The sequence below is a fragment of the Rattus norvegicus genome, chromosome 17, assembly GCF_021556685.1.
Source record: "Rattus norvegicus strain SHRSP/BbbUtx chromosome 17, alternate assembly SHRSP_T2T, whole genome shotgun sequence".
Classification (NCBI taxonomy): domain Eukaryota; kingdom Metazoa; phylum Chordata; class Mammalia; order Rodentia; family Muridae; genus Rattus; species Rattus norvegicus.
In genome coordinates, this window is record NC_141550.1 from 78,900,259 (window position 1) to 78,927,136 (window position 26,878).

At 48.2% G+C, this 26,878-nt stretch overlaps 1 protein-coding gene across 1 annotated transcript; it reads left to right on the forward strand.

Annotated features, from left to right (window-relative positions):
* The first annotated feature begins 294 nt into the window (after positions 1 to 294).
* Echdc3 (enoyl CoA hydratase domain containing 3) lies at positions 295 to 23,082 on the forward strand. The gene is given in 5 exon segments (NM_001101010.2): positions 295 to 513; positions 5,416 to 5,537; positions 8,547 to 8,644; positions 16,339 to 16,539; positions 22,240 to 23,082. Coding segments are annotated over 5 exon segments (903 nt in total). The 5' UTR covers positions 295 to 343; the 3' UTR covers positions 22,552 to 23,082.
* Positions 23,083 to 26,878: the final 3,796 nt, after the last annotated feature.

Genomic DNA, 26,878 nt, shown 5'->3' on the forward strand with positions numbered 1-26,878 from the left:
TGCCACTCATCACCGGATGACACTCATTTCACAACATCCGGCACATTCCTGGTGTCGCTACACAAAGAAACGAGCCAACCCAGTCCTCCCCTCCCTTAAACTCCTGCACAGCCGGAATAAACCAAACAAACCACTGGCATTGGCGCTGAGTTTCAGTCGCTGACCTACGCCCAGGGCAGGACCTGAGCCCCCGGGTGTGGGGGCGTGACTCCAGGAGAAGGACACGGGGGCGGGGTTTTGGGGGTGGGGCCCTGAGGGCGGGGTTCTGAATGGTCAAGTCCGAAAGGGAAAAACCCCAGGCCTAGGCAGCTTGCGCCGCCGACCTTGCTATTTCTTGGCTGCGATGGCCTTGGTCGCCGGCCTGCGGGCCTTTGGGGCGAAGTGGCCCAGCTGGCTCAGGCGCAGCCCATGGGCCCCTCTCTCCGCCGGCTTCTGCAGCCCGGGGTCAGCAAGACCCGCGGGGCCGGAGTCAGAGCCAAGGCTCACCAGCACGCGACAGCAGGACGGAATCAGGTCAGCCTGCGGGCAGTGCCAGGGCTCTCCCCTGGAGTTGGGTGCCAGGACTCAGGATCAACAGGCCTCGACGCCACTAATCCTGAGTTATTCGTCGCTGTTCTTTTCGTTTTCGCCTCGAAAAGATGACATCTTTGGTGGAGGAATCCTTGCATTACTGGGTTTACAGGGGTCCCTTCCCTGTGCACACTAATACGCTGCATGTGTGAGTTTTGTAAGTGAAATCTGCCTAGTGGCCGGGGATACCGTGCCCAGTTACCCAGTCGTTTCTGAACATTTCTGCTGTTGCCATGGCCTCAAGAAAACCTATCACAAAAAAAGATCCATGCCCTTACAAAATCAGCAGGCTCCAGGGTTAGGGCATGCTGAAATGTAGGGTGGGGGTAGGTCAGTGAGTAAAGATAAAGGGCACATGCCCTGATCTCTGCCCCCTTGGGCCACAAACCTAAAAGCTTTAAACTTTTGTTTGTATCAGTGCACAACCTGGGTGTAACGAAGACCCTTTTTAGGCCTGGCCAGGACAAGGCTGTAAAAAGAGATATATTTCCATGTTTAAGAGTTACAGACATGGGGGAGGGGTAAAAAAAAAAAAAAAAAAGAGTTACAGACAGGGGCTGGGGATTTAGCTCAGTGGTAGAGCGCTTACCCAGGAAGCGCAAGGCCCTGGGTTCGGTCCCCAGCTCTGAAAAAAAGAACCAAAAAAAAAAAAAAAAAAAAAAAAGAAGAGTTACAGACAGAGCTAGTTAAATGATATACTCCCCTACTCCAGTAAATAGCTCTTCTTAATCCTGGATCGTGTTTGACTTTTTAATTCTCACCCAAACTTTTATGTGTTCCCCCAAAAAGAATGGAGAACCAGCCTCTGGCCTTGGCTCTCACCACATCTTCCCTTCATTCATCTACCTCTCCATTGCTACAGCCTTTAAGGGGCTTATCATACAAGTCTGTGGGTACCCATCTTCTGTCTGTCCCCTAACTCCCTACAGGCAGCTGTGGGTGGCCACCACAGGGGCTAGGCATTGGCGGGACTCAGTAACTAAAAATGTAGCTTACAAAGTGTAATCCCATTTCCTGTGGACTCCTTGCCCATCAGTAAAGACAGAGACACTCCCAAAGAAAGCCAGCGGAGGGCTCTGAAGTGTAGGGCCCATAGAAGGAAGTTCCTTTCTGATTTTTAAGGAGACGCTTCTGATACTGTGGTCGTAAGCTGGGTATGGTAGAACAGGCTTGCAATCACACCACTGAAGCAGGACAATCCTGAGTTCAAAGTTCTCTAAGACTGCACAGCAAGTTCGAGACCAGCATAGGCTACATCCCCTCCCTGACAAAATAAAGTCTGGTGATACAAGATCAGAAATCCTGGAAAAGATAGGAGACTAAGTCCTTCAGAAGTAAACATGAATCAGGAATCAGAAGAGGAGGGTGATGAGATCGTTGACTATAGATTATAGGAATTAAGATTCTTCCTGAGTCACGCATTAGAACAGTACTATGGTAAGCAGTGGGGGACTTGTGTGACTTGGTCACTTCAAGGCTCTCATTTCAAAGCTGTGCCACAGCAATAATGCCGTCATACCTTGAGGGCCACACTCATTGTCCCTTTCACACAATGACGTGCAAGATGTCCATTACCCCTCTTCACAGATGGGAGTCAAGTGCAGAGATGACTGTCAAGGAGGTAGGCAAGCCAGGAGTCTGAAAGAGATTCCCTTGTCTACTTCCCAAGGTGTTTCCTCTCATGTGCCATCATGGTGGGCCTATGAGGCTAGTCCAGTCCACCACAGTCAGTAGAATTAGCTATGAAAAACAGAAGAGGTATTTCACAATGATGATCTTCAGATAACTCATTGGACCGTTTTACCTCTGTATGTGTCCCATAGCTTGGGAAAGAGACTTCATCAGAAAGAACGGTCTCCTTTAAAAGCAGAGTATTGGTGAAAGTCTCACATTAAAGCACTCCACTCTGAAGTAGCCATCGAGAATGCTGGACCAGGTGAGAGGTTGAGGAGTTTTGTTGTCCTGGGAAGTAAAGAGAGGTGCAGAACAACATAAGGGGACTTCCCGGCTCCAGCTTGGGTGACTGAGCAGCAGCTCAGAGGAGAGGGGTGAGCAAGGAAGGAAGATATCACACGCACACACCTCCACAGAGCTGCCCAGAGATCATCATAGCAAACACACAGATCTAGGGCTCTGGAGAGAGGCTTGAATGACTGGGAGATCTAGGGTGAATGACTGATGTCAGCACAGAGGAAGCAGTTGGTGTCATGGCCGCCAGTGAAGTTGTCTGGGAAGTGTACACAGAACAAAGAGAGGGCAAGGGATGGAGCTCTGAGTGTCTCCTGCCAGAACCTAGGAGCCCAGAAAAGAAAGCACGAAGAGACTAGAAAAGAATGAATCCCTCTCCAGAGAAAACTGTTTCCTAAAGGGGGGAGTGGTGCAGGTCACCAGTGATGTGTTTATATAAAGATAAAGAGAGGGGGCATATGTTCTATGGAGGTGTGGGAGGAGGGGGTGTCTCTGCCTGCCCATTCTGAGACATCCTTTCCCCCTGAGGGACTGGGAGTGGAGTTAAGAGGGTAATAGGGGAAGAGAGAGAGAGAGAGAGAGAGAGAGAGAGAGAGAGAGAGAGAGAGAGAAGAGTAGGCCAGCCATGATCATGTGGAGAGGGGGGCAGTCAGGGGAATGGAGAGAGAAGGGGTCAAAGGGGGAAGAGGGTAAGAGCAAGAGAGCAAAAGAGGGCTGGGGAGATGGCTCAGTGGTTAAGAGCACTGATTGCTCTTCCAGAGGTCATGAGTTCAATCCCAGCAACCACAGATGGTGGCTCACAACCATCTGTAATGGGATCTGATGCCCTCTTCTGGTGTCTGAAAACAGCTACAGTGTACTTCTACATAATAAATATAATAAATAAATCTTTTGAGAGAGAGAGAGAGAGAGAGAGAGAGAGAGAGAGAGAGAGAGAGAACGCAAGAGAGTCAGGAGGAGGCAAGTAGCCCCTTTTATACCTGAGAGTCAGGCATACCTGGCTGTTACCAGGTAACTGTGGGGGTGGAGCTTAGACAGAATGCTAACAACTGGTGCATCTGGGCCTGGCAATCACTGAGGTAGGTGTCAGTGGCGTGGTGGGAAGAGACATGGGCAAGTGGGGTCACAAGTGAGAACTGTCTAACTGAGTCTGGAAGAATTAACAGGATTCATCCGAACAGATGAATACAGCAAACCCATGTGGGTTGGAATCTTTTTGTACGATTTTGCCTAAGGCCTGTGTGTGTGTGTGTGTGTGTGTGTGTGTGTGTGTGTGTGTGTGTGTGTGCTCGTGCACCTGTACTCTCACATGCACATGTTCATGTGTGTGCAGTTGCACGTGCATGTAGAAGCCAAATGATCACTTGGATTCCTTCCATGTTGCCCACCCTTTTGAGATGGGTTTCCTACTGGCCTAGAGTCGGTCTCCATTTCCCCAGCATTAGGATTCAAAGTACATGTCACAACGCCCTACTAAGAAAGAGAGAAAGAAAGAAAGAAAGAAAGAAAGAAAGAAAGAAAGAAAGAAAGAAAGAAGAGGAAAGAAAGAGGGAAGAGAGAGAGAGAGAGAGAGAGAGAGAGAGAGAGAGAGAGCAAGCTAGCTCTCTCTAGAGATGGAATTCGGGTTCTCGTGCTTACAAAGCAATCTCTTGATGGAGCCATTTCTCCAGCCTTGGGGTGCCACCTCGAGCACACTCTTTATTCTGCCACAAGGTAATTTCCACCGCTTCCATAGGTAAAGCTTTCTAAGTATCAGCAGATCGGCCGCAAGTAATTCCTATACGTGGGAGAGGGTATGTTTATGAAAAACAGAACAATCTCACCGCTATCTGGGAGGCTGCAGCAAAATTGAAATGGTATCCCAAAAGGAATGATGATTCTTATTGTGCTGAGGTAAATTTAGTCGTCAGAGTTGTTTAAAAAGAAAGAAAAAGAGCTCTCCTAAGTGTTATTGATGGAGGATCCAACTGACCGTGTAACAATAAAATGCCTCTCTGTTCTCTTCTGAAGAGAACAGAGAGGGCTTAGAGCTTGTGTGGGTGGAGACCAACAGGAAGCCTAAAGCATGGAATGAGAATTTGGTTTGGTTCGACGCCCATTTCTAAGGGCAGCAAAAATAAGACATTCCTACATAAGGCTGTAGGATGACAATCCGGGTTGTTTCATTCGGAGCCTGGGCCATTTTAAAATCTCAGGGAGGCCCTCGAGGTGCCAGCTCTTCTCGAGATGCTACATCTGTTGCACGGATGTTGCATGTGTCTGCTCACTCTTTATCATCTGTTCTCCGATGGCGCAAATCATCCTGCACACTCACCAGAAGCCTTACAAACACCGCAGGGCGCTCACACTGCGTATGCGCCCGCAGCCAGGCCTCTGCTGCCTTCTCTTTGGAATGGGTAGGAGGAGACAGGGAAGGGGGACTTTTTCTTCCTTGGCTCCATTCCCAATCTCATTCTAAAGAATCAGCACCTGGAAATGAGCTGTGGGTAGGGCCTGTTTGTCAGGTTCACCTAACCTGGCCACTGTCACCCGAATCTCACATCGTCTGTGGCCACAGATGACTTGGAGACAGTTGTGACAAACCCTTGCTGTGGAAGTGGCAGAGTTTCTGACAGTTGGGAGAGAGGGGAGAAAAAAGAGCAAAAGCAAATCAAGGGACCAGGGAGAAAAGCCTGGCCTCCCTTTCAGGTCATCTTTTTCCTTGTTTTGACGGGGCTGTCACCCCAGGTTGCTGACAGACCCTTTAAGCTGGCAGCAAGCCCCAGTGGTTCTTTCTTCTTGGATTTCAAAATGGCTCCTAAATTAGAAAGGAATTGCAGGGGTCTTCTCTTGTTTTGACTGGTGCATGACCCGGGGACTATCAAATGCTTTCCACAGGAACATTGTCTTAAGCAACCCCAGGAGGAGGAATGCGTTGTCACTGGCCATGCTGAAATCTCTCCGAAGTGACATTCTTCACGAAGCTGAAAGCGAAGACCTGAAAGTCATTATAATTTCAGGTATTTCTCTGAAGCCTGTCGTTAGCAGTCCACAGTGCCCACGTAAGGCTTCTCAAAATGTGCCACCAGTGAGCCCGGGACTCCCTCTCCTCACTTCACTGGAGAATTGCTCTGACTTCCTCTGAAAAACACTGAGAACTTCTGTGCCGCCGTGGTCTCGCCCCTTGTTAGCTGTGGGGATTGTAGCAAAGACCTTTGCTCAGTGAAATCATGGCTTCTCCTTGCCATCAAAGTCAGACAGTCCTACGCTGAGGAGATGGCTCAGTTGTGAGGCTCTTAGCCTCCCAAGGGCCAAGCCCACATAAGAAATGGGTCTTGGTACTACCAGTCTATAGTCCCAGACTGGGGGATTCAAGGCAAAGACAGGGCCACTCCCTAGAGCTCAGTAGTCAGAGAACCCAGCCTACTTGGTGAAGTTCCAGGCCAGTGAGGGACCCTATCTGAGGGGACAATGGGAGATACCTGAGCAGTGACACTTAAAGCTGTGCCCTGACCTTCACACGCGCATGCTCATTTGTACCCATCCACACAGGAGCCCATATGCACACAAGAGCAAAGAATCAGGGGAGGGATGCAGCTCAGTGGTACAACACTCGCTAGCATGCACAATCCTCAGAACCGCACACACACATACACATAAATACACACACACATACATACGTAACACACATAGACACATACACACACATACATATATAACACACATACACACATACATAACACACACATACCCCAAAACACACACGCACATACATACATATACACATATATAACACACATATACACATACATAACGCACATACACACATACACACAAACACACCCCAAAACACACACGCACATACACACACATATACATATATACACACATATATAACACACATACACACACAAACATACATATACACCCCAAAACACACACATACACACACATAAAACACATTCACATACACACATGTACATAATATATACACATACACACATACATAACATACATACCCACACATAAATAACACACATATACACAAACACACATATATACCCCAAAACACACACACATACACACATACATAACATACATACCCACACATAAATAACACACATATACACAAACACACATATATACCCCAAAACACACACACATACACACATATAAACACATTCACATATACACATGTACATACAAATACACACATACACACATATATACACACACAAACACACACATAAACATACACACACATGCACACATATGCACGCATACACATATATATACACACATACACACGAGCATACACATATACACACATTTAAGATACAATTCTCATTTAGAAGCCCAGTTTCTTCGTGGACTTTATAGGCTGACTTTAATCCCCACCCCCTTGATGACTCAGCAGCAGCAGCAGGTGGGCTGTTGGACCCGCCCATTGGCCTATCTCTCCTAAGTCTGCAGTGTCATTCTTAATGGTGCCAAAAGTGTGACATTGTTGTCAATTTCTTCCCGATTTCTTCCCTCTCCTTTTCCAATACGTCTTTGGAGTTTGCTGTTGTTGTTTTTGATGTGTCTAGATGCCTTGCCTGCATGCATGTCCGTCTGCCACTTGTATGCCTGGCGCCTGCCGAGGGCAGAAGAGGGCATCAGGTCCCCTGGAACTGGCATTACAGAGGGTCATGAGCTGCCATGAGGTGCTGACATTCAGAGCCAGGTCCTGTGGAAGAGCAGTTAGTCATTTTAGCCACTAAGTCATCTCTCAAGCCCCTCTACTAGAATTTTTTAAATAAAATTATCATTTTGGAACTGGAGAGGTGGCCGGAGGTTCAAAAGCAATTATTGCTCTTGCAGAGAACCTGAGTTTGGTTCCCAACACTCATATTGGGTGACTCGCAGTCACCCCAGAACTCCATTCCATGCCTCTGGTCTCCTGAGACATCTGTACTCCAATGCACATACACACAGACACAGACACATTATTAAAAATATTTTCTCTAGACAAGGTTTCTCTGTACAGTCCTGGCTGTCCTGGAACTCACTCTGTAGACCAGGCTGGCTCTGAACTCACAGAAATCTGTCTGCCTTTGCCTCCCAAGAGCTGGGCTTAAAGGTATGTGTTACCACTGACCTGTAAAACTAAATTCTTAAAAAGATAAAACTATCACTTCATATATACCGCAATGGCACCAAAGTACCACAGTAACTTCACACACCCCAGAAAAAAGCAGCAGATGCTGTCCGCTGGTGCTTTGGTAAAGCACCAGTGTCTCCTGAGGTACTCGGGGGTCCCTTCCTAGCAATGCCAAATAGAGATTTTCAACTGCTTTTTTTTAAGGTTTATTTATTTATTATATATGAGTACACTGTAGCTGTCTTCAGACACACCAGAAGAGGGCATCGGATCCCATTACAGATGGTTGTGAGCCACCATGTGGTTGCTGGGATTTGAACTCAGGACCTCTGGAAGAGCAGTCAGTGCGCTTAACCGCTGAGCCATCTCTCCAGCCCTCAACTGTCCTATGTGGTGAAAGGAAGGAAGTTGGAATCAGTAGCTTGCAGCAGGCATTTGAGGTGTGAGCCAAGGCTGCTAACGTCTTAAGGACACCTCATTCTCACTTGTAAAAACAGGATATCCTTGCTGTCACAAGGGAAGTGGGAGGGAGTGTTCTCAGCTTATCAGGGGAGCGACACTTGGTTGTTAAGGATAATGACAGGAACCACATCCTCAGCTCCTTTCTGTGAAATCAAGAGCTGGAGCCTCGTGGCTCCCGTGTTTCTGCTCACATTCTGACCTCAGTGAATGATAGGGCTACCACTTAGGGCACGGCAGGTTTCAAAGGACCTGCATGAGTCGATAAACTGAGCCCAGACCGAGTGCGGAACTAAAATCTTCAGCCCCGACAGGGCTTCGTGAGAAACTCAATCCCCAAGCCGTCTCCTGACATTACATTTTGCCACTTGGCCGCCTCTGATTGTTAACTTTTTTTTTTTCTCTTCTCAACTGGAAACGCTCACAGCCGAGGGCCCTGTGTTTTCATCTGGACATGATTTGAAGGAGCTGACAGGTGCGCAAGGCCGTGATTATCACACTGAGGTATTTCAGACCTGTTCTGAGGTAAGCCAAGGTGACGGCCAGCATCCTAAGCATGGAAGCTGTTACTGTGTTAAGTACAGAGGTAGCCTTCTGGTTTCAGATAAGTCTACACACAGGGCCTGCTCACTAGAGAGGTGGGTACTGGAAACTTTGTAACTATTGGCCAGTCCCTCAGCCAAGCAATTACTGGGTTTAGGCTTTTAAAAAGTAGCCGTGCCAGCTAGGGGGATAGCCCAGTGGTTAGAGGGCTTGCTGTGCGATTAAGGGGACCTGCATTTGAATTCCCACCATGCATTGAGACACTGCATGGCCACACACGTCTGTGGGCATACAGATACAGGAGATCCATCAAGGCTTGCCTACTGCCAGGGTAGCCAGAAACCCATGAGTCTGGGTTCAGTGAGAGACCCTGGCTTAAGGGAGGAGGACTGAATGATAGAGCAGGACCCCAGACATCCTCCTCTGGCCTCTACATGTGTATACATGGGTATGTAACACACACATCTCACACACACACACACACACACACACACACACACACGCACAGATGTGCACACAAGTGCACAAACACACAGGAAAAAAGGTAACCATGATTTGCTACTGACTGTGTGTGCCAGCAAAATAAAGCGATGTACCCAGGGCTGCCACCTACATGGTTACCAGATGTCTTGGTGCACTGGCTTTGAATAAGAGACAAAAGTTGGCCAAGCAAGCATGAGATACCTGAGGTAAACAGCATGCACATTCTGAAGGTGAGATATATACATATACATACATATATATATATACATATATATATATGTATATATATATACACCTTCAAAGAAGAAATTAACCTCTTTCTGTTTGTGAGGGTCAGAGGCTGACATCAAGTGTCTCCCTCAACCACCTGGGTTTTGGGATTGACCTCTCTTTGACCTAGAGCTCAGGGATCAGGCTGGCTTGCTTAGCCAGTGAGCTGCAGAATCCTCCACTCTCCACCTCCCCAGCACTGGATTATGGGTGCATTCGGGGATCAAACTCAGTCCCTCACGCTTGCACAGTAAACACTTTACTGATCGGCCTGTCTCCCCGGACGTTCAGATACATTCTGAGCACAAGTTTCTTCCTCTGCCATTCCAAAGACCCATAAGCACACCGATCACCACTTACTCATTATGTGGCAAGACAGAAAGAAAGAGCGCTCCTTTTCAAATTTATGGAGAAGTAGAAACGACCCGGAGTTAAGACGTAGAATGGCGTCTGTTTTAGAAACAGGGTCTTGAGCTCAGGCTGGCCTTAAAGTTGTTATATAGCCAAGGCTGGGGTTGAACTCCTGATCCTCCTGCCTCCACCCTCCAGGCACTGGTGTTATAAGTGTACATCGCTTGCCCGGCAATACAAACGAAAGGTCTGGATCATTTGCGTCACACATTGGCAATGTTGGCACAGTGTCCAATTCTCTGGTTTGCCAAGGCTTGCTGCTTTCAGAACCATTTTCCCACTAGGGAGGAGCTCACCTAGGAGAACATCTACCTATCATGCAGAAGGCCCTGAGTTTAGTACACCACACCGAAAAAAAGTCATTTTCTACCGATTCCCAGTATATCTGACGAACATAGAAAAATATCTAAAAAGAAACCTGTGCACCACTTGTGTCCTCCACAGGGCACCTATTGCATCACTCTGCTCTGATATTCGAACGAGCAGAGCCCTGAACTGGTTAACAGAGCGCTGCACAGGAGTCTGGGCTTCCACACAATGCAAAGGCCAGGTTTCTTGGAAGCTTCTAGTTTATCCATGCCGCTGGCTCCTCAGGAAATACGTGGCATATACCTAGGGCTTAGTCCTAAAATCCAAACGAGAATACAAGGCTTCTTGTAAAGATTTCTTTCTATTATTTTTAATATGTATATGCGGGCAGAGGGGCATGCACATGTGAGTACAGGAGCCCACAAAAAACTGAGGCATTAGGGCTGGAGAGGTGGCTCAGCGGTTAAGAGCAGTGACTGCTCTTCCAGAGGTCCTGAGTTCAAATCCCAGCAACCATGTGGTGGCTCACAACCATCTCTAATGAGATCTGATGCCCTTTTCTGGTGTGTCTGAAGACAGCGACAGTGTACTCATATATAATAAATAAGTACATCTTAAAAAATAAAAAAGGTTGGGGATTTAGCTCAGCGGTAGAGCGCTTGCCTAGCAAGCATAAGGCCCTGGGTTTGGTCCTCAGCTCCTGTGGGGCAGGGCGGGGGATGAGGGAGAGGAAGAGGGAGAGAGAGAGGAACAGGGACAGGGACAGGGAGAGGGACAGGGACAGGGAGAGAACATTGCTTTATAAAGGAATATGGGGGGAAAGAGAATGCTGACCCTCAGTTATGCTGTTATATGAGTCTGAGCCAGAGTTCAGCTGATGCACCTTTTGGAGCAGGCAGAGCTCTATAAACAGTTCTAATTCAGGAAGATTGGAAAGACGGATCAATTCTCCACTTCCATGGGTTTGATTATCCTGGCTTGTTTTTTTTATCTTTTTTGTTTGTTTTGTTTTTGTTTGCTTGCTTGTTTGTTTTTTATTTTTTGAGGCAGGGTCTTTCTGTGTATCCCTGGCTGTCCTGGAACTCTCTCTGTTGACCAAGCCTCAAACTCACAGAGATCTTCCTGCCTCTGCCTTCTGAGTGCTGGGCTTGAAAGCCACCACTGGCTGGCTTGCTTTTTATCAAAGTTCCCTTTGTCTTTTCTAAACTGCCTTCTGAGTTGATTTAAAATATTTGAATTGATAAAAAATAAGTATGTATTATACAAAATTTTTAAATTTAAAAAACAAGAGTAAGATGTTCTTATCATACATCCCCACAAACCCAGAGAAGATTGCAGTATTTTGTTATATTCGAGTTTTAGTGACTTTTTTCCCCTAAACACATGTTTAAATGATCTTCTGTAGGTGTGACTGCAATAGTGCATCACTGTGTGTCACATGACTGCAGTGCGTCACTGTGTGTCACATGACTGCAGTGTGCCACTGTGTGTGTCACATGACTGCAGTGTGCCACTGTGTGTGTCACATGACTGCAGTGTGCCACTGTGTGTCACATGACTGCAGCAAGCCACTGTGTGTCACATGACTGCAGTGTGCCACTGTGTGTGTCACATGATTGCAGTGTGCCACTGTGTGTGTCACATGACTGCAGTGAGCCACTGTGTGTCACATGACTGCAGTGCACCACTGTGTGTCACATGACTGCAGTGTGCCACTGTGTGTGTCACATGATTGCTATGCCACTGTGTGTGTGTCACATGATTACAGCACTGAATTGCTTCCTAAGGCAGGTAGAGTTCTGTAATAGACTTCAGGTCTGCTGACATACGGCCCGCCATGTTGTGTTAGGTTAGTGCTGACATTATACATCTATCTCAGCATTGTGAAAACGGAAGGGTCATGTGTCTTGTTCAGACTTCTTAGCAGGCGCTCTGCCTATCACTGCATTAGCTCTAAACCACCCAGGTGCTTTATTTCCCCCATAGAAATCTTCATTTCACAGATAGCGTTTCATTTACTTAATAGCTATAGTTCAGTGCACATTATATTCGATGTTATATTTGTCAACTTCCTATAGCTGTAAAGAAATAACTCAAGCAATCGATTTTTGTTTTTAAAAAAAATGGGTTTTGACATTCAGATTTAAGATTGGGGGCCAGGTATGGTGGTGCATGCATGGTGGTGGGGCCTTTAATCCCAGCCATCAGGAGGCAGAGGCAGGTGGAGTTCAAGGTCAGCCTGGTCTACACAGTGAGGTCCAGGACAGCAAGAGAGAAAAGAGGTCAAGAGCCCACAAGTCCTTTATTCTTTTTAAAATGTTTGTTTTTATTGTATGTGTATGTGTGTTTCGTTCTCGTGTGTGCGAGTGCACCGTGCGTGTGCAGTGCCTCAGGAGCTAAGAAGAGGGCATCTGTTCTTGTGGAAACATTACAGATGGCTATGAGCGACCATGGGTGTTGTTAACTGAACCTGGATCCTCTGCAAGGGCAGCCAGTGCTCCTAACTGCTGATCTATCGCTCCAGCCCCACCCCGATTCCTTTGGAGGGAATGTGCCAATGACCTAAGGACCTCCACAAAGACCCCACTCTCACTGGCTTGGTTGCCTCCCAATGACACCACCCTGAGATAAACCTCTAATGTGTGGACTCTTGGAAATCATCCAACAACCATAGTCGTCATTTACTTTAAATTTTGTTTAATTTATTATTAATTATCATTATTATATCTTTTCGTAGTGCGTGTGCGTGCATGTGCATGTGTGTGCGTGGTGTGTGTGAGCACTCACCCCATGACACACACATGGAAGTCAGAAGGCAGCCTTGTAAAATCATATCCCTCCTTCCACCTTTATATGGGTATTGAATTCAAGTAACCAAGCTTGCGTGGCAAGCACTTTGCCCACCGAGCTATCTCACTAACTGCCCATTTGAATCATTTCGAGTTTCTTTTGCTGTCAGGTAATGATTCGGTGAGCATGCTTGACCATAGAACTCTTTACCCATTTCAGAGTTCTTATGAGTAGGATGGATCCCTGAATCGGTGGTTTAAAAAAAAAAAACATTCAAAATGAAGGAAAACCTTTTCTCTCTTCGCAACTTCAGACTTCAGACAGTGTGTGAGTTCTTCCTTTCTTTTTTTTTCTTTTTTTTTCTATTCTTTTTTTTTTTTTTCGGAGCTGGGGATCGAACCCAGGGCCTTGCGCTTGCTAGGCAAGCGCTCTACCACTGAGCCAAATCCCCAACCCCGAGTTCTTCCTTTCTTTACTCCAGTTCTCTGTAGGAATGAGACCCACCAGTAACCTCCCTCCCTCCCCCGTCCTCCATGACAGGCAAGAGCCAGTTACATTCACAGACAATACTATGTGTGTTTACAATGTGCACATGTTTCTGGGAAGGCAGTAGTTAACAATGTCAAAAATCTCAAAAGACGACCCCACCCATCCAAAAGAAAAAACTACTATCAAATATTATGGGATTCCCTTAAGTTCACCACAGCTATGTATTCCTTGAGGATGAGGATGGGTTTGGAGAGAAGCATGGATAGGCGCTTCCATAATTCAGCCAACAACAGCGTGTCCTACACAGACATTAACAGCAAAATCTACACTACACCCAGAGGCATAGTGTATAGACGGGGCAGCCTGCCTCTCAGGCTACATGGCATGCAGATGGCAAAGCCCTGCTGGTGACCTCCCAGGCAGAGCTGTGTATAGACAGGACATCCAGCTCCACAAACTTGACATACCCTAAAGACAGTGACGCCAGCTTATACCTACAAAATAGACCATAGAGTTTGTTCCAAACCTAAGATAGGTGGCATAGAGTGGGCAAAGCCTAAAAACCTGCTCCACACCAGGACATAGATACATAGGGAAAGCCTAGTCTATTACCTGGGCTAACAATGTGTAAATGACACAGCCAGCTCTCTACCTAGACCACATGACAGGCAGATCTTATACAAGGTTAGATCAAGCACGGGGGAATGCTACAAGCAATGGACAGGCAAACAGGACCTGTATGAGATGAGGCCTCCAGGGTACTGTGGTACACAGTCTTCCAAAGCTTTCTTAAATAAGTAGACGGAATACATGCTACAGTGACTATCTTTAAAGTCTTGGGTGGGGGTTGGGGATTTAGCTCAGTGGTAGAGCGCTTGCCTAGCAAGCGCAAGGCCCTGGGTTCGGTCCCCGGCTCCGAAAAAAAAGAAAAAGAAAAAAAAATAAGTCTTGGGTGGCCAAGGCAGGGCTGTCACAAATGCAGCGCCTACCCAAGCTGCAGAGTACGTTTGGAAGCCAGCTTGGGCAGCTCGGTGAGAACTTATCTCAAAATACAAACAGAAGAAGGGCTTAGGATGTGACTCAGTGACATACTCAGGGTCCTGGGTGATATGGGCACACAAAACCCCAAATATAACCCAGGAACCCACGAAGCAGCAGCACGGCGTCAGTATCATTGGGCACTGTGTGCTGCACGTCACGATACTGCTGTATGTTCACACCACTTGTCGTAGCGCTGCCTCTCACTCGACACTACAATGTTAGGGTGGGTAGTCACAGGATGGTTGGAATTATCAGTCTCATTGTAATATACACATACATATACATGCACACATACATATACACTTACACATACATATACATGCACACATACATATACACTTACACATACATATACATGCACACATACATATACATGCACACATACATATACATGCACACATACATATACATGCACACATACATATACATTACGCATACATTTTCACATAGACACACAAATATGTGTGTGTGTTCATGCATGTGTGTATATGCATGTGTATGGGGGTACAAGTACATATTCATGTTTGTAGATGCCATCCTCAAGGCACCACTTTTGAGACAAGGTCATTCACTGGCCTGGAGCTCCCCAGTTAGGATAGACTATCTGGCCAGTAATCTCCAAGGATCCTCCGGTCTCTAGTGCTAAAGTTATAAGCATGGGTCCCCATGCCAGGCTCTGTCTGTCTGTCTGCCTGCCTGCCTGCCTGCCTGCCTGTGCGTGTGTGCATGTGTTTTTGTGTGTATGTGTGTGTGTGTGTGTGTGTGTGTGTGTGTGTGTGTGTTGTATTTCACTGGGAATCGAACCATGGACCTCAAACTGTGAGGCAAGCACTTAGCTAGTGGGCTAGCTCCCCAAGCTCTGAGAATCTTATAAAACCATTGTCCTATATAGAGTTTGTACCTGACCAGAAACTTCCTCATGCAGTGCCTGACTATATAATTGACTATTGGGGGAGGGAGGGAGAGCTGACAAATATCAAGTGTTTATGAATATAAAAGACAAGTTTCCCAGGCAAAGCTCTTCAAATCTGTGAAGGTCGTTTCTCCTTTCAATTGCTGCCTTGGGGAAAAGCCCAGATGTAGCCCTATCTCCCCTCCCAACTTGCCAAGGTTCAAAGAGCAATAATTTAGAAATCGAGGTTGCCATGGCAACACAATCTGTTTAGAGCGTCATGGAAAAAAACTAAGCTTCAGATAGAAGTTAGCGCTCCGGCCCTGAATGGTGGCGGGGGTCATAGGAACGTGCTTTTGTCTCTCCTCTCCGCGCCAAGGGCTCTGTCTGTTTCAGGAATCTTGCTTATTTTTATGACAGCGGGGTGTCTCCCCTCCCTGTTTTAATGGAACCGAGAGAGTTTGCTATGCAGCATGGTAATTTGAGAAGTAATTACTAAGGAAATTGCCTTCGAGTCCCCTTCCCACCTTAATTTTCCGAGGAAGCACCAATGCCAATTTCAGACTTTTAACAGGCGGGCTGTCCCGAGATGCAGAGAACTGACAATTGTGAAGGGGTTCGCTTGCTCCCCAGGAACAAGACCCCACAGTTCTCCAGCAGGGCGCTGGGGAGGGAGGAGGAGTGGGTTTAAACGCCACTGCCACCCTCTTCCCATCATGTTCTGACCTTAGGTAAATGGCTCGCCCCCATCCCCAGCTCCATGTCCTCATTCCTAAATAGGGTCTTTCCTCACGGGAACCGGTTATGAGCCAGACTCTACAGTCTGCCTCGTCAAAGATGTAACACAGGTTGACGGCTTTACACTTCCCCACAAGACTCTGATGAACTAATGCATGAGGAGGGTGCTCCGAGAAGTCAGTCATGTAACATGGTGGCGGGAAGTCAGCTCCTCGTGATGCGTGGAAGTGAAGTGGGTGTATCTGTCCCGCAGGTCATGATGCTGATCCGGAACCACCCGGTCCCCATCGTTGCCATGGTCAATGGCTTGGCCACAGCTGCCGGCTGTCAGCTGGTTGCCAGCTGTGATATTGCTGTGGCCAGTGACAAGTCTTCTTTTGCTACGCCTGGGGTGAACGTTGGACTTTTCTGCTCTACCCCAGCGGTTGCCCTGGGGAGAGCCGTGCCCAGAAAGGTAACTGAACTGCCCGTCTGTGCTCACAGAATTAAGGTCGGGAAGGGTATCTCTGTGGGGGTGGGGAGATGTTTGCCACATAAGCGTGAAGACCTGAGTTCAATCCCCAGAGCCCACATAAAAAAGCCTGGTGTGGTGGTGCACTCCTGTAATCCTGGTGCTCAGAAGGCGGCCACAGATGGACACCTGGAGCTTGCTGGCTGGCCACGCAAGGCTACTCAGTGAGTTCCAGGCCAGTGAGAGACCCTGTGTCCCCGCCCCATTCAGACAAGGCACATGGCACCTGAGAAACAATACCAGAAATTAGCCTCTGACTTTTACACAGACACACGCATGCACACACACATGCACGCACGCGCACCCCGGTATCTTCTATCTTCTACATTGGACATTCGCCCCAAAGCCACTAGTGTCCCTCTGTGCTGGGGGAGGGACGGGCTCACTGCCTGTTCCTCTGTAGCGTCAACCTGTGAACTTGCCATATCTCAATCGGTGTGAAATCCTATTTGAAATGCAATCGAACCAGTCTTGTCCCACTAAATGGCTGCCCAGGAGACAGAGTGCACAGCATGCAGACACAGCGCCAGTGTCAAGGGGCTGAGGCGGGATCTCCAGCTTCTTAACAACCTGCCTCACTCCAGAAGGGGTTTAAAGTGTCTGATTTACAGTCCCAGGCTTGCAGTGGTTAGACCAGGCCTAGCCTGTCCATACGGCGTGAATCCTCACGAGGGGCAGCTGTATTGTCAGAGCTGTCTTGTCATTACGAATGACGGTCAAGTCCGTTCCCTCATAAAGCTTCCTTTCTTCCTCAGCCTCACAGAGTAGCATTTAGTGAGCACCCCTGAAGCGGAAAACCACGGCGTCTGTTCTGGGAGAGAGGCACCCTGTTCTCAGAGGGAAATCTGGAAGCGAAGGCGCAAACCTATATAGGCAGCAAGCAAAGGGCGAACAGCTTCCTAGAATGGGCTGTCTCGTTCTGAAACAACTGCAAAAAGTAACAGTGACTCACAGGCCTGGGGCAAGAAAGAAGGGAGACCCAAAGGGGAGCGAGTAGTACAGCCAGGGAGCACCAGGGAGGATTTCTCCCTCCCACAGGACCTCCTTGTTAGTTTCTGCAGAAACGTGTGTTCCTATGGAGATACTGCGGTTAACGACAAGGCAGTGTGCTGATACCAGGCTCGGAGTGGGCTGCACGCTACAAGAGATGGTGGCTTGCTCAAGTGTCTTCCAAAGAAAGGGATGTTTGTTTATTGTTTTAGGTAGATATCTGCCTTAAGTGCATCCATGTTTAGTGAATATTTCGTACGTCATGGCCCAGACATCAAGTCAGAATATATTACAAATCTCTTGTGATACTCACACACTGTCTTGTAACAGCAGACGAAACCGTGAAGCCTTTCATATCAAGAAGTTGCTATACTGGTTTATCCTCTTCCAACACGAGACTTGCTGGAATGTTTCGTGGTAAAGGCATTTAAGTCCATTGACAGGGTAAAAAACAGCAAGCCTTCTAAATTAAGGCTTACCAGAATTCCTAGAAACTTCATACTGTGTCGTGTTGGCCAAATTTTACATTTGTTTTTGAAAAGAAAGAGGAGAAATGTAACCAAAATATCCCTTAAATTCCATGGAAGTCCAGTTCTCGGAACCACGTTGCACAATCTGCACAGTGTGACAGAAGAAGGGACAGGGGCATCGTGTGAACCAGAATTGCCTTTTCCCTGCCAAAGAACGCTTTGTCAGGAAGTGGGCCTTCTCAAATGAGGAGCAAAACAGTCTGTCTGTCCTGGGGGTGGGGAGAAGGCTCTGTCAGCAAGTTCCAGCTGCGCAAGCAGGAGTCCCATCCGCAGAGCACATTTATCAAAGCCAGGCCTAGTGGTGCACACTTGTAATCCCAGAGCTGGGGAGGCTAAAACAGGAGGATCCCTGAGGCTCAGGGACCAGTCAACAACTTCTACTCACTGAGAGATCCTGGCTCAAAAGAACAAGCTGGACGGCTCCTGACAAACAACACCCAAAGTTGACGTCTGACCTCTAAATACACATGCACACATGCACGTGCACACATGCATGCACGTGCACACATACACACATACATGCGCACGCGCACACACACACACACAGACACACGCGCACACACAGACACACACTCAGATTTCTGGTTTCTCTTCTTGTTCTGAAGCCCAGAAGAAGAGTGACCTCAAACACACGGTAAACATGTGGGTGCGTCTGCTGATGATAGGGCGCTGTGTTTATCCACAGAGAAGCAGGCAGGAGCTTTTGCAAACTGTCCTGGATGGGAAGTCTCTGTCCTTTCCACGCTCCTCAGGACAGCATGGGTTGGACTCTAGCTCCCTCTGCTGGACACTCTAGGAAAATGTTCCGCTGGGATGCAAAGTGAAGACTGCAGTTTGTCTACTGGGCAGTCGAGTCCCCGTGATGGGATTAGTCCCCGTAGGGAAAGGGTGCCAGGTCCTGTGTGCAGACACAGTGATACTTCAGTCTCTGGAGCTGGAACCAGGTTTCTCCCCAGACACTAATTCTGCTGATGCCTTGAACTTGAGTTTCCCAACCTCCAGAGCATAGGATGTTCCTACTTCTCAGCTACACAGTTTATGACATTCTGTTCTTATGGTCTGGAGAGACTAAAGCATGGGGACCACCCAAAAGCTAAGCAGAGTCCCCAGGATGCTGCAGCACGCAGTTACCACATCTGTGTGACCTCTCCGCTTTACTGATCGGCTCAGGTGCTGTGACCCCCAGAAGCCAGTGTCAGTCACAGACATATCCATTCGGAATGAGGATGCTAATATTAGCCACTCCACTCACTGGCATCTAGTGCACCGGGAATCCAGTTAACACCTATTATCTGGAGTAATCACCCGGGCACGGAGGATGCAGGTGCCCATTCCTCTGTCCAGAGGAGGATCAGACTCTGAAGGGTCAGTTTGTTTGACCCTGGTGGTTCCACATGTCTGCCTCCAAACCTCTCCTTTCTGGGAGGTGGTCTGACAACCAGGTTAAGTCACAACCTCAAATCTTGACGGCCATTTTGAATGAAAATCCGCCTAGCGTAAAGAATTACTGACTTACCAACTTCTTTTTTTTTTTTTTTTTTTGGTTCTTTTTTTCGGAGCTGGGGACCGAACCCAGGGCCCTGTGCTTCCTAGGTAAGCGCTCTACCACTGAGCTAAATCCCCAGCCCCGACTTACCAACTTCTTAGGGTGACCAAAGAGGTCCCACCCTGAATGGCAGTGTGAGTCCATTAATGAGGAGGCGAAGGAAGCTTTTCTTGTGCATCTGAAACTCCTGGAAACACACCCAAGTGTGGAAACTTGGGGACTAAGATAAGATTGTGCTGATCAGCTGGAAAATAACGTGCTTTTTCCTTAGCGATTGTCACCCTCTAACCCCTTGAACATCTATTTATAAGCTATAAAAACATGTGGCTCCAGTAGGCAGAAAGGAAACTGAGGCCTAGAGAGGGGGGTGAGCTTGGCAGAATGACTTAGGATCCCAAGGGCAGGGCTAGAATGCTATTCAGGTCTTAAGGCCTTTGACCTTGCTTCAGGCAAACCTTCCTTGAGTATGAGGTATTAATGGAATTAATGGATTAATACTTTCTTGATCTTCTGGGCTGAAGGGAGAGAATCCAGGACTGTAGAGACAGATGCCTATTGTTGAGTGTATCCTTCTGCTGGTCTAATGTTTTATCCTCAAACTTGTGGAGAAGAGCAACACACAAGAGTGCTCTGGGCTGAGCTTTTCCACCCTCGTGTGGTAATCTCTAAGAAGTCCCATGAGTCCTCTTCTCCCCCACCATGTCCATCCCGGTGCATCCAACAGCCAGCCCCCTGCCTTCGTCCTGCTTTTTCCCTCCATTCTCTTGTTTCTTTGTTTGCCTCAACAGCTAAGACTTCTGGGACACGTGCAGGGTCACCTCGATGTCTGTTGTGCTACTGTGTGAGGTAGGGAATGTAGAGATCAGAACCTGACTGCAGCCCAGCGACCAAGCAGAGACCCCAGAGCGAGATTCTCAAGGCCAGGCAGGAAAGTCTCCCCTCACCAGCAGTGCGGCACAAGGTTCCAAGACTGAACGTCCAAGAGAAAGGCAGACGGAAAGCCCTGCACCTCTCAACCTAGCTTTGCAGCCGCCATGACGGACTTTGCGCTGCACAGTGCTTGCCTTCCTAGGCTCCTTCCTTCCTTCCTTCATTCGTAAATATGGAAGGTTGTTTGCATTGTGCAAGAAAGTCTCCTAGTGCTGGGGATAACAAACAGAGCATGCACCAACCTCCCCCCCGCCCCCCGTCCCTTGTTGGAGTTACATGCTAGCAAACGCAATCAACACATACGTGTGCATACTACACAATATACCGAATGGCGAAATGTGTAAAGGATGATGAGAATTTTAATATGGCAGCAGTGGAGGGCCTCGTTGACAAGGTGACAAACAGGGAGCTAACGCCTTGAGGTGAAGACGTTCCAGGCAGAGGGGGAGACAAGCATGTGGAACCCTGAAGTGAGAATGCACTTGGTGTCTTGAGAATGTCCACCAGGATTTCCAGAGATGGAGAGGAAGCACCCTTGCTCTGTGACCCAGAGCGCCCACAGACCCCCCCTCTTGTCAACATAGCTTGAAGCTACGGGTGCTGACTTTAGGGTTATTAAGTGAGGTTCGACATATGGTTGGCTGTAGAATACAGGGGAGGGGAGAGGTTGTGTCAACCTTGGCATCAGGGAAAAGGTTGGTGTGAGGGAAGCCATTTCCTCGCCTTGCCTTGTCTTGCCCACTTGAGCATCACAGCCATGCTAGGCTCTGTTTCTGGTCCCTGAAGACATTTAAGCCTCTTCATGTCCCCAGAATAGAAGCTACTCTTTGGGGTCCTGCAGAGGAAGTGGCACCCATGGAGTCGTGTTCTTGTGGAAAGCAGCCCCCGTACCGTTTGCAGGAGATTATGAGCTTATTTCTAGCAGGATCCACGGTAGTCCCTGTTAGATAGGCTGCCCTTCTGCATGTGGCCTTTAAGAGGTGGATGGACTCCCCAGGATTGCTAGGGCCTACTGATCAAATCTGTGAAGCACCAAGAGGACCCGGGGGGAGACTCCACCTGTTGCTGGATTCTTGTATTTTCTTGGGTCTTGGAATGATCTGGTCATCTCCCTGGCAGGGAGCTGGGGTGTTGAGAACATCAAGGGGTGATAGACAGTGTGTCACTTGAGGAAGCAGATACCTAGGCTGAGGCATGCAGGTAAGTCTAGAGAGTGTCCTGTTGCCTGTGCCCTGGACTACTCAACACCTGACCCTACCTGTCTTGGGGGTTGGAGGTGAGGTAGTGCAGAGTCAGTGACACAGACTCCCAGAGCAGGTGAGAAACACCACAGCAAGCTCATCTGAGCACTGCTGCAAGCTCCTTTAATACCCTCCTCCTGCACCCCATTGGTCCCAAGAAAGCTTCTCTTCTAAACAGCAGTTCCTGATCGGCAGACAGCACCAGCAATCCTTGGTCTCTCAGGCAGTCGTCAATTAGGTCCTCCTGAGGGAGATGCTTTTGCAGCTGTGCAGCCCTGGCGTTTACCTAGAGGTGGCCCCGCCATTCCTGCTACAGTGACTGTCTCAGTTCAGTGAAACAGAACTAGGGGCTGAGGAAGTTTTGGGTGTGAAGAGCACTTTACTGACTCCGCCTGTCCTTCCTCAGGTGGCCCTGGAGATGCTCTTTACTGGGGAGCCCATTTCCGCTCAGGAGGCCTTGCGCCATGGCCTCATCAGCAAAGTGGTCCCAGAGGAGCAGCTGGAGGAAGAGGCCACTAGAATAGCAAAGAAGATTGCCTCTTTGAGCCGCTCGGTGGTGGCGCTGGGCAAGGCTACCTTTTACAAACAGCTGCCACAAGACCTTAGCACAGCCTACTTCCTCGCCTCCCAGGCCATGGTAGACAACCTCGCCCTGAAAGATGGGCAGGAAGGAATTGAAGCCTTCATCCAGAAGAGAAGGCCCGTCTGGTCCCACTGAGCCAGCATGAGGAGTGCTGAGTTAATGGTCAGCTCTAGGAAGCCCCCTGCCCTCCCGTCTTCTCTTGCCCCAGCCACACTGCCGCCTCCTGGTTGTGGGAGAGCAAAGCCACCTTTCTAACTTGGATGTTGGTTTCCCAGTGTGTGATCTGTATTAAAGGCCATGGTTCTGTGGGAAACAGATAACGGCGGAGGGAACGACTTGCTAGGTCAGTGGCCAGGTTAATGTGCACAGGGGTGTGCGGGCCCTGACAGAAACCCCAGAACCTGAAGTGAGGAGCTGCCCCTACAGGTGACAGTGAAGTGAGGCATGAAGGAAGGGTGCCACACTCCCCACCTCCCCACCCCCCACCCCCGCTCTTCTGTAGTTTCCTACAGACAGTCCGTTCCAGTTGCTCGTGGCAAGTTGAACATTTCCAATCTCCATGAGATCATCTCCACACTGAAAATCTTCTTGATTCTACCAGGAAATCATCACGCCTGTGGCTTTGGATTAATCTTATGTGATTTGAATAAATTGAATATTTATAGAGCTGGGTCATTTCATTTCTAACCCACCGCAAGCTAAGAAAGGGAAAGAGAGAACATTCTCTTTGTATGTCCACTCTGATGGGCACGTAACAAGGGCCTTGTGTCTTCTAAGGAACACTCACTACTAAACCAGAGGATAAAAGCAGCCCAGAACAGGGAGGGGACCCAGAGCGGGCCCCACCCATCGAGAGTCACTTCCTCAGACACATGTCGGAATTGTGCTCAGCTTCTGGTAAGAAACCTAGACTGAGTTTCCCAGCTGAAGTAGGTCATATTTAGACCTAGACTTATTTTTTGGCTTCTGGTCTAATGCAGCCCAAAAAGTGTTCAAAATTTCTTTATCTGGAAACTTTACCATAAGTCAATATTTATCTGTCTGTCTGTCATCTATCTTTGACTCTGTTTCTCCCTCCCCTTCTTTCTTTCAAGTGCTAAGGATTGAACCGAGAACTTCATGTACACAAGGCAAATACTCTGCCACTGAGCTAAACCCCAGCAACGATTTTTTTTTTCTTTTTTCCGGAGCTGGGGACCGAACCCAGGGCCTTGCGCTTGCTAGGCAAGCGCTCTACCACTGAGCTAAATCCCCAACCCCCCAGCAATGATTTTTAGTCAACTTTTGTCACCTAAGAATAGAATAGAGCAAGGCCTGATGGCACACCCCTGTAATCACATCTGCATGACCTGAGGCAGGAGGATCACACATTCAAGATTGGTCTGCGTAATTTAGCAAGACTCTATCTCAAAACAAACAAAAAAAAAATGAAAAGGTAAAGATGTAGCTTGGTGGTGTAGTCTAGAATGCATTAGGTCTGGGGTTTTTATCCTCAGCACTAGAAAGAGAGGGAGGGATGGTGAGGGTGAGGGAGAAGACAAAGGAGAGTATAGACACAATGATTAACTGCTGGGTCTAGCCTGGGGTAAAGGTGGCTTATGTCATGGCATCCCCAGATGTTTTGTTTCAGGCTTCTCTTTGGGGGTTGGGGGGAAGGGGTTGTTTCCTTCTCCATGATTTAGATGGCAGACAGGAGTTCACTGTAAGATCACCTCAAGTGCAGAAACCTCCACAGCTGCCATCTCCTGCAGCCCCAGAATATGCCAAGGCCCTCATGAGGCCCTCAGCTGGGTCGGGGGGAAGGCACCACAGAGATCCTTATCTCGGGTGAGACAAACAGTGGAGCTGAAGTGTGTGAGGATTCCAACATGTCTGCCTGCTAACACCATAGTTTTCCATTCCCTGGCTGCACTACCCCATGGGAAATGTTCCAGATCATTAGACCGAAATCCAGAAAGGAAAATGTTTAGCTCCCAACGCACACACTTGCTCTCTTGGGGACCTCAGTTGCCTAATGTTAGTCTGAATCTGTTACCAGAGGCTGAGCACAGTTTGGAACTGTGTCAGCAGGAAATTGCTCTGATCGCGTGGGATCCACGCTGCTCCTCACTGCGCTCCTCTCTAACCGTCCCCAGGGATGGTCTGAGCCTGGCCTGAGCTCAAGGGCGAATGGTTGTCCTGCTCCATAACACTGTCTCCAAGCAAGAAAGTGGACATTGCCAGCTCCCAAGAGAAAGGGAGTCTGCTAACTGGCAGGACGCTGGTGGGGATTTTACCACTAGGCAACAGACAGCTTATTCCTAGGTAGATTGTAAGGACTGTTAGGGCGGTTAGTCCAAAAGAAATGGCCCACCCGCTGTCTCTTCCTCTTTGGTGCCAGCACTGAGAAAATTACACCCAGGTGGGTGCTGGATCATACTGATGAGAGAAGGAGGGTGGGAGACGCCATCGAGGCTCCTGAGAGGCTCGGCTCACTGAGCCTTTGCACACATTTGACACATTGAAAAGAAAAGCTTCACTCCACAGCAGTCCGGAGCGCCTCCAGGCTGGCTCCCCAGCCTGGGAGCTGATGTGCAATTGACGACTAGCTACAGATAGATATCAGTCCTCACTGGGGCAGAAAATAATCCAGCAAGAAATGAGCTACCCACCCCGCTGGCATCAGATAATGTATCCCAAGGCTGACATCGTTCGCGGTTTATAACATGTGTATCCGTTTCCTTTTACCAGGATATTGAATGAAAACTTCCTGACAATCACACAGCATGACTGTTTTTGAAAATCCTAGTATATTTATCTCCCCCCCCCCCCCCCCGCCGCCCGCCAGCACCATTTACCTCTGGGGAGCTGAGCTGAGCCCAGCAGACCACACCCTAGAAGTCAGTGCCTACCATGGCAGTAGGAACAGGTACTTGATGCTGCTAGCCCTGAGTGAGGCTTTGTTCAAAGGCTGCCTTGGCCCCTAAGAAATAGAAACGGACCACATGACAAAAGGCCAGAGAGTTCGGGAGAGCCTAAAGCCATCCGGGGCAGCCTTAGAGTTCATTATTCTCCCTCATGCTCTGTATGAGGCTTAGAGAAGTCAAGGTATGCCCTCAAATGAGCCAGTATGTGGTTTTGGATCTGTATGACTACAAGGGTTATCTTCCCAACCATTGGACTGTATCCCACCCAAGATAGGCAAAGACCGCTACCCAGCCAGAAGCTAGATCTGCAGCGATGTGCTCCAGAGAGACCAGAATTAAGTGGTAGGGCAAAGGGAACACTGCTTTCCAATGGAGGTCTGAGGAGAAGCATCCATTTGGCCACCAAGAACACTGACTGAATGCTGGTCAGCTGGGTGGGCACGTGTAAGGGAGGCAGCCTCTGTCAGCACCGTTTCCCTTCCTATTAGTGTCCCACCACCGCTGAGCACATGCGTGTAAATCCTGCATGCAGGAAACTAAGGCAAGAGGATTAAGAATTCCAAGCCAGGTCGGGCTATACAACAAGGTCCTGTCTGTGGAGGGAAAACAAGAATGGAGAAGGAAGAAATCATGGTTACTCTACCAATACCCCACTTGTCCTTCTAGCTTGTACATCCTGGATTCTGCAGGACCAATGGACTTCTTCTCTGCCATTGAAGAAGTTAAGAACTTGACTCTGAGCAGTGGCAAACAGTGGGAAAACATGATTCCCTCTGAGAACCAGAGCTCCATTCACAGTCATGAGAGTTTAGATCACACTACAATCTTTGAAAATGTCAGTGGCTCAGGGGACCCCATGTAAAGCTGGAGTTCATTGGACTCGATCATTCACCTTGATTCTGTCTCCCAGGTCCCAGAAGCCCTTCTGTTATTCAGACTACTTCCTTCTCTCTCATTTTTCTGAAATCCCATTACACCAAGACAAGTGTTGCCAGTGTGACTCACCCACAAGCTGACCTCTGGCCCCTGTACATACTCCATGGCATGTATGTGCATGAGTGTATATGTGTGCACATACACAAATAAGTGAACAAGTAAATGTAAAAGTTGAAGCAATGTGGTAATCGTGATGAAATCATGGGCATGTGCAATTGGTCTGGAATGAATGGAGAGAGACCTGAGGGAGCCCAGGATCCTCTTAAAATCCTCACCTTGGTGAGGCCTTCGGTGTTGCTGCCTTTGAATGCTAAGACCCCTAAACACCCAATTATACTCACCATACTTTATTCATACTTATATTTCAAAGAAAGTGTAGGCTTAGATTTTTTAAAACCTACTTTTAATAAGGGTTCTCAGATGCATTGCCCCCCTTTCTAGTCCATCGTCAAAAAGTAGGGGAGAAAAAATGGTAAATAGGTCAACGGGGTGTGGACCTATTTAAAAGTAATTTTTTAGGGAGATTTCCATCTCCGTTCATCTGAATACCAGCAGTCCAGTTCAGTTGTGTCAGGATAGCAAACAAACCAGCAGCAGTAGCATGATCCAGCAGAAACTGC